This window comes from Lycium ferocissimum, chromosome 9 (genome assembly GCF_029784015.1).
Source record: "Lycium ferocissimum isolate CSIRO_LF1 chromosome 9, AGI_CSIRO_Lferr_CH_V1, whole genome shotgun sequence".
NCBI classification, from domain to species: Eukaryota; Viridiplantae; Streptophyta; class Magnoliopsida; order Solanales; family Solanaceae; genus Lycium; species Lycium ferocissimum.
Window position 1 is genome coordinate 18,212,337 of NC_081350.1, and position 8,173 is coordinate 18,220,509.

Sequence of the window (8,173 nt, forward strand, 5' to 3'; positions counted from 1 at the left end):
CTAATTAAATTGTGCCACCATTAAATTGCAACCTAATTAACCCAGCAATCATTTTAATTGTAAATTCACTAATTTGTAAATTCGTGGAGTTTTGACCATTAAAAATTGGGGCTTTTGGACTGGTTGGATGTGCAATGAGGTGGCGCCCCCTTTGGTGTTGGTTTTGTTCCGATAACGGTGCAAAAAGTGTCTAAGTGGAATAGGAATAGCCCACCTGAAGTGTCTAAATGGAACAAGGGCCACTTTAGGTGCTCAAGTGAAAGAAGTGGACGACCACAAGTGTCTGTCGATGGGTTTTTTTTTTTTTTTTAAAAAAAAAAAAAAAACAAAGAAGAAGTTATCTTTCCATACACTCTAAAAGATTATACATATAGCACCTTGATATTAGGATGAAGATACGATTAATTATACGCATACATCAATGTAAAATAAGTTTCTACAGTATCAAGTGACATGAAGGAAGAGATTGAATTACACCTGTATTATGCTCTTGACGATTGGGATGTCTTTAGCAACATATCGTGAATATGGAAGTCCCAAAACTATAAATTTTTTCTGTCATCGAAAGAATATACTTCTGATCATTATTCCATTATCAAATGTATATTACCTATGTTTTGTCACCAGAAAATTGGTCAGATTTACAAAATATGCTAGAGCAGAATTGAATAGCAAAAGCCAGATGATTCTACTATCGTCTCTTGCAAGTGCCAATGTGATGCCAACTACATTTTCTTCCATTAAAAGTGTTGCTGGTAATAGAAATACAACTGCTATAGGAGCCATATAGAGTAGAAGGTTCATAGAATTCAGTTTCTTCTTTTATTCAAAATTAAACATTTCAAAGATTCAACAAAAAGCAAAACTTGGCTAGAGATTCACTCATATATAAAAAACACACAGATCTATGTAGTAATTACCCTGAGAACAAGAAAATCCTCGAAGCACCGACTTGAGTGCTCTTGCAACAAGCACCGGCACACATTATGAATCCAAATAGATGAAAACTTGGTTCACCCTGAGAAGATAAGTTGAAATGTATCAGACAAAAATAAATTTCTCCAACACCATTACACAAAAAATATGAAACTGCTACTACAATTTAGTCATATATAATATCAATATAATCCTTGTCGTAAGCCTAGTTCAGAAGATACTTCTTTTACACCCTAAACATCGTGCTACCATTAGAAATATAACCTGAGGAAAAAACTTACTCTTAATCATGGATTGATTAGAACCAATCCCACTAACAAGGAAATAAGCACTAAAACACTTCTCTTTTAGCAAATTCATTCATCGCAACACTACTTATCTGACGATATTATGTTAACAATAAAGAAGGACCAGTTCTACAAAGACTATTACACGCTTGATCATGAAATATCAAGGACGCTTCATGGACGATATCTTCATATCTAACACAAAGATTACCCTCTATATATTCCACCAATCCCATCTGTCCTCCACTCCCTAAATGAAAGAAGGAAAACTAAACAACGAAAAAGAAAACATATAGTAATAGAAACCATGTCAGTTTCTTAAGTAGATATGATAGATTTTCTTCCCACAATATTAGACTACTAAACTAAAATGCTAGTAATAAAACTTGGTCATAAAAATATTAATACGCTCTTTTCACAAGCCTAGCTCGTACGATATATCTTTTGGTACATTGTAAATATTGTGCAGGCCATAACCTGACTTTATTGAGCTAAGAAGCTAGTGGTAGGCGAAAATTTAATCACCACTGTGATTCCCAAAGTTCAGACGATTATGTTACAAGACTACGAATTTAAAGTCTAGTTGACTAAACCAACCAAAACGGACCAAGATCAACCATTGCATGTTCCCCTTGGCTAAACCACCACTTCAAAGCCTTTGCACGGCTGGGGGAAATGTTTGGATCTATAATGACACAAACCTTTTTTGGGCTTTGGATAAAACTAAAATGCTAATAAAACTTGATCACAGGGAATACTAATGCAGCCCTTTTCTTAAGCATAGCACGTACGCTATATATCTTTAGCACATTCTAAATATTGTGCGACGACAAAAACAACCCGACTTCATTGAGCTAAGAAAACACGGCAAATCACCGTGGAAATGACTTTGACAATGGCAAGTATATCCCCAAAACTTGGTATAAGGAGAACCTTAGAGCGGAAAACTACATAAACCTCTAGTAAGCACCTAAGAATAAGAATGGACAGATAGAAGCAAACCGTATAACAGCTTAAGATTCAATTAGTGTTTTTCGCTTCAGGAATAAGGTGCACTGGGTATGTTGCTGTTGTTGTTGTTCTACTATTTTGCAGGTGCACTTTTCAAACGTAGATTCATATTCAACACTGCTTACCCTGAAAAAATCAGTCTGAGCGCTCATTTGGCCCGGACAGTCAAAAGAGGAAGTGATGAAGTAGGAAAATGAAAGATAGTAATCAGTTAATCACCAATACAATTGTACAACCTAAAACTAAGAACTAAAGTAAGTACCACTTCAATTACTCAAAAAGCTAAAAGAACAAAAGATTAAGCAGAAAGAATGAGAACTAAGAACTAAAGAACTATGTAGTACCACTTTAATTACTCAGAAAGCTAAAAGAACAAAACATTTAAGCAGAAAGAATGAGAATAAGAATGTTTCAGAAGAATCAGCAATTATTACCTTGCCCATAATTGAAGCTTCGGCATAGGATGAGTATGCCTTCACCCGAAAAACCAAGCTTGCTGCGGAGGCCACAGCAAGAGCACTCCGTTTGCTGCAATTCCAATTAAATTGAGGATAACATTAATTTTTAATCCTCCTGAAATTAATTATGAAAGGAATGAAAGAGCAACTACACTCATGCAAATAAAAGTGAATTGAAGACAACGACCCATCTATGAAAGAACCAGAAATAGAAGGAAAGGAAAATAGAACTACAACAATACCAATTGCGACAAAACACCCGAGAAAGCACAATATCAAAATGCGGATTGAGTCTAATTCTATTGTATCTGATGAGAGAAAGAGATACATCGAAAGCTAGTGGGAAGAGATAGACTCAAGAGAGAACACCAATCTTTGCAGGTTAACGGACTACCCTGCAAAGAAATGGATGCGTAAAATATCCAAATGGATGAAAACACTAAAAATTACCCAATCAAGTCCCATTACCAACAATCTTCTACATTGAACGAACCAAGAATACAGAAAATTCTACAAAGAAAAAGTGGAGAAAACGCACCAGAATTATCCAAATGGAGACAGTTTGAAAGGAGACCAAATAAAGGGCAAAAAGAAACGAAGATGATGAGCAGCGGTATGTATGACAGAGATAGAAATACAGTAGAATGGAGAAATCTCCAGATACAGAGGTGAAATACTTTGAATGCGGTGGCTCTCTAGTCTTGGAGTTAAACGTTGCATTTTTGTCTACCCTGAAAAGTCTAAAATACCCTTGAACAAAAATAATTTGTCTGCAAGCCGACATGTCGACGATCCTGTTTCAAACACATGACAAACAGAAACTCCTCATACAAACAAACAGAAACCAATCAGAACATATGCTATACGATATCTTTGTGTAAACAATCAAATGAAGCAGAAATATTTCTCCCTTTTAATTCAAAAGGGTATGAAAATATGATTGCGAAGACCTTAAAGTAAACAAATTCATTATCAACGAAAAAATGACAACAATAAGATTACTCTAAACAGAGAGACGGATACCTCAGAAATGATCAAATTATCAAACAAACCTTGAAGCGTCATTCAAAAGAGGGCGATGCATTTTTGGGAAGTCGACGTCTCCTCAATGCGAAGAAGCTAAGGGGAAAAAATGAAATCCAATAAAGGAGCGATACTCGCCAAAGTCTGAGATACTGAACACACACACAAACCTGCAATTACCACAACATAAAGCGAAAGTTGAAACAGAGAAGATGAAGCAAAACATACCATCATAAGCATCAGTAATATATATCCGCGACTAACAAAGTTGAAGAAAGGATGCAAACCAAGAAGAAAACAAAGCCATCCATTAGATTGTGTGTTTGGAGGAAATCAAAGGAGCATTTTGAATATTAATACCTCAAGAGATAACATATAAAATCCGACTGCTGAAGTAAAAATTAAGAGCAATGACTGCGACATTCTCTACTCGTACTCCTTCGTCCTCCCACTCGCCTACGTCTCCCTTAGTTCGTTGACAATCGCATGCACGTAAATCATCGTCATTCCTCTGTAATATGCACCTTGATTCTATACCTATGTACGAATCGTTTCACCTGCCCAGAGTACATTTTCTTCTCCATAGATTGTTAAGCATGTAATATTACCCAAAATTTAGCATTACTACTCTTTCCTGTCAGAATTTCAAGCACAAATTAAAAAGTACCACAAATAAATGAAGGCTCTTTAGAAATATACAAACCGAAAAAGAAGAGACAAGTCGAACACGAACGAATTGCGTTAAAACTTGCAAAAATTAGAAGTTTAAATTGACAATAAGAGAATCGAAATCAAAGCGAAAAAGGACCCAACTATTGCACAGAAAAAAGCGTAACAGATTACTCATCTCAGATAAATAAGAAGCTCAGAACACAACGAAATGAAGGTAGATGAATGTGGTCTGCTAAAAATAGACTGATTTGGTTCTTCGGTCATCCTAAAAAATGGATGTGAGATTTCCTTCACGCTTTAAGAATCTTGGTTCCATAAAGCGCTTTGTTTGTTGATAAAAACCTAAACTTTTTCTTTCTTTTCGGTGATAATTTATCTTAACAATTGGTAACAACTCGAATTGGAAGCAAAACATATAAATAACAATAAAGTTAAAGTAAAAAAACTCAATAAAGGATGTTGCGAAGAGGCATCACGATGGAACAAAACCAAAAATTAAAATGATAGGCTCTTCCTTCAACTGATCCAGTAGCTCTAGCTCCTTCTTGTGCAATTTGAAAGCCTACTTTGTGTTCATAATATTGAGTAAAAAATAAAAATATCTTTTACAGCTTCATTTTACATAGTTTCAATGATGTTAAATAAGAATAAGAAAGAGCTGACAAGGATCACCTTAGTAATTTACCAATTTCAAATATTTTCTTATCAAATTTTATTTTAAGGTCAATTTTTTATGTCAATTTGATCAACTTTTAGAGCAAATGAGGAATCAATTTACTTTTGTATGACTTAATAAATGTTTCATTAACAACAAAATATCCTAAATAAGAATTGAAAAGAAAAAGAAGAAGAAGAAGAAGGAAAGAAAGAAAGAAAGAAAGAGTAGATTGAGCTCACCGCAAGGTAGAACCAAAAATTGGCTGTCCCATGACCCCATCAAAGAATTTCCAACTGAGAGAGAGGCAGAGAAAATGAGATAAAATGGAGATTAGAGGAAAAATCGAGAAGATTGATTATTAGTATGGAAGACTAAAACGTGAAATGACCGAAATGCCCTTGGAATGATGTTGACGACGATCCTGCTTCAACCCGTGCTTCTATAATAGTAGAAATATATACACCATGTATATACCAATATACATGGTACATATACATATATGTATATATATAATGGGCTCAACTTCTAAAAATACGACTGTGCCCCCCAACAAAGACCGGGACTCGATCTAATAGAGATTAAGGAGGGGGGTGGGAGTATATACTCTTCCCACCCATCATTTTTAAAGACCCTAAGAGTCTGTGGGCAAAGAAAAGAGAGAGAAGACAGCTAGGGGTAAAACCCTAGCGCCGCCTCCTGTTCCACCACCTACCTGCCCCATTTTTTCAGTCCTATCCCATCATTGGAGCGTATAATGAGGAGAAGAGGACGAAGCATTAAAAGCTTCATCCTGCTCTCACCAGAAAAATGGCCAAACAGGCCCTTAAAGGTACAACCACCCCCCCCCCCCCAAATTTATATGTATTTCCATCATCATTGCTAGTCTTGAAGTATTTTGAACCATTGATTTCATTTTTACCTTAGATCTGGACCGTATGTTGGTTGTGTGAGTGAGACTTGTGTAAATCCACAAGTCCCACATTGGTAGTATGTAACTCGAGAAGGATTCTAGGGTTTATATAAATAGAAACCCCCATTTGTTCGAAAAGGGAGGTCGGAAAACTAAGAAAGAGGCTGAAAATTGTATTTTTAGCCTTAAGGGTTCCATAAGTCTAAAAATTTTAGTTTTAAAAAAAAACTAAGGGTTTCAGTTTGTTTTCATTAGTTCTAAAATTTGCTTTTTTTATTTGCTTGTGTGGTGTCGTGGTGGTTTGAGTTTGGTATTGGAGCACAAAGGCCTCCAAAATCCATCGCTTGATCCGGTTGCACTCACAAAAGGTAAATACCTTTTAGTTTGATGCTTTACATTTGTGTTATGTCATAGTTAGTGAGATTATGTGTGGTTTTATTAATGAAGTTTAAGTTAGTGTTTCAGCTTAAGCTTTATACTTAGATTTGTGTCATGTTTAGTTAACAAGATTAGCTGTGTGATGAAGCTTAAGTTATTATTCTAGTTTACTGCTTTTCATATTTGGATTCTGCTTATGTTGTGTTTTAGTTAATAAGATTGCTGGGGTATTGTGATAAAGTTTAAGTAGTTTTGTTGCTTTTTATACTTAGATTCTATTTGTATTATGCTTAGGTAATATGATTGTGTGATTTATGATAGGATTTAAGTTAGTACATTAGCTTATCACTTTTATATCTTGTTTCTGTCTATAGTATACCTAGTTAAGGGGTGTGTGTGTGGTTTAGGATAGGTGTTTGAGTCAATATGTTGGTCTATTCCCCTTCTTTTCAGTTTTATGTTCATACTAGGCCTGGTTAATATGATTGTTTGTGGTTTAGGACAAAGCCCAAACCTGATATGTTTGTTGTGATTCCCTCCTGGATTTTGTCTACATTATGTTTGTTTAAGGAGCTTCATGTGGGTTATGGGGGAATTTCAAGTTGATAGGTTTTTTTGACTCAACTTTTTTATTCAGGACTTCTATTCATGCTTTATGACTAGTTGTTCCTTTTTCTTTACATATAATCTAGACCATAGCATTAAGTTGATGAACTTGCTTGACTCAGATTTCCATTTAGCTTTTCTGTCTGCCCCCATTGTTTATTTTGTGACTAAAGGTATATTGAGTGTGGTTTAGACTATGGTTTTAAGTTTGATGAGTTTTATCTGAATTTGGATGCCTTTTCTATATTTTCTGTTCCATCATGGTTGTCTAAACACCATCAAATCCCTATGTGAGGGTATGGGATGTGGTCTAAGTTGATATGTTAGCCTGCAAAAAGTCCTGTGTTTTGATCAGAGTCAAAATAGGTCTGTTGAAGCCATAAGTGGTCTAGTCCCATGTGTCCCATGTGATAAGGTTGGGTCATGAGGGGGTTAATTTGAATTCACAAGCTCTTTTGAATGACTGATTTGCCTTATGTCTTATTATTGATCATTTGGAGGTTGTCTTGGTCTGGAGGTTAATTAAGGGAGGGATCAAGAGGCACAACGTCGTGTTACATCTTGGAGATTTTGATTTGTTACGTTGTGAGTAGACTAACACAAACTTAAGGTGAACATGAAGTCCTTAGGAGATTAAGGAGAGTATTTGATAACTTTAAGCGTGTACCATAAGATTTAGGAGTCATATGAATCGATGAAACTAAGTTCGTCGAAGGAAGTGGAAATGTAAGACATGTTTGGGAAGGTTTCGCAACAAGTGAGTTATGATGTGTTTAGTAATGTCTTGAGGGGGAGCTATAGGGCCCCTTAGATGGTTAATGAAGTGTTATACAAGTGTCAATAAGGTTCCACAAGGATTTGAGGTTGAACGAATCAACGAGAGTAAGTTTCGCGAAAAGATAGGTTGTACGGTCATTTATACGGACTATATAATTTATACGGCCCGTCTAATGGTCCGTAGAATCATTCCAGAGAAGGGTGAACCCCTGGTGGGATTATATGGTCCATTTATACAGACCATATAAATGGTATGGACAGTATAAATGGCCGTATATCCGGGTCGGGCCAGTTTTTCTTTTTATTATTTATGAACGACCCTTGTTTTTTTTTTTTTCATTTCCCACTTTCCCCAAACTCTTAAAAGCTCTAGAACTTTCCTCCAAGCATATTCCACCCAAACCCAAGAGAAGTTAGAGATCAAATAGCAAGAATCAAGATTTTCAAGTGTTGGGAG

General features: G+C 35.7%; 1 protein-coding gene across 16 annotated transcripts; it reads right to left on the minus strand.

The window, feature by feature from the left end:
* Positions 1–331: 331 nt before the first annotated feature.
* Positions 332–5,492, minus strand: LOC132029775 (uncharacterized). 16 transcript variants are annotated; one of them, XR_009407925.1, is made up of 7 exons: positions 5,285–5,487; positions 4,076–4,272; positions 3,716–3,885; positions 3,231–3,486; positions 2,952–3,087; positions 2,669–2,762; positions 332–610 (listed from the first exon to the last, which is right to left on the minus strand). XR_009407925.1 is itself a non-coding variant. In XM_059419130.1 (6 exons), exons 3-6 carry the CDS (start codon positions 3,774–3,776, stop codon positions 585–587), a joined length of 408 nt encoding a protein of 135 aa, XP_059275113.1. In that variant the 5' UTR covers positions 3,777–3,885; positions 4,076–4,349; positions 5,285–5,487; the 3' UTR covers positions 332–584. The 16 variants fall into 16 exon arrangements, 4 of the variants coding, with proteins under 4 accessions (XP_059275113.1, XP_059275112.1, XP_059275110.1 ...); XR_009407919.1 differs by having other exon boundaries at positions 2,952–3,082; positions 4,076–4,349; XR_009407917.1 differs by having other exon boundaries at positions 4,076–4,349; positions 5,285–5,486.
* Between the last annotated feature and the right edge of the window lie 2,681 nt (positions 5,493–8,173).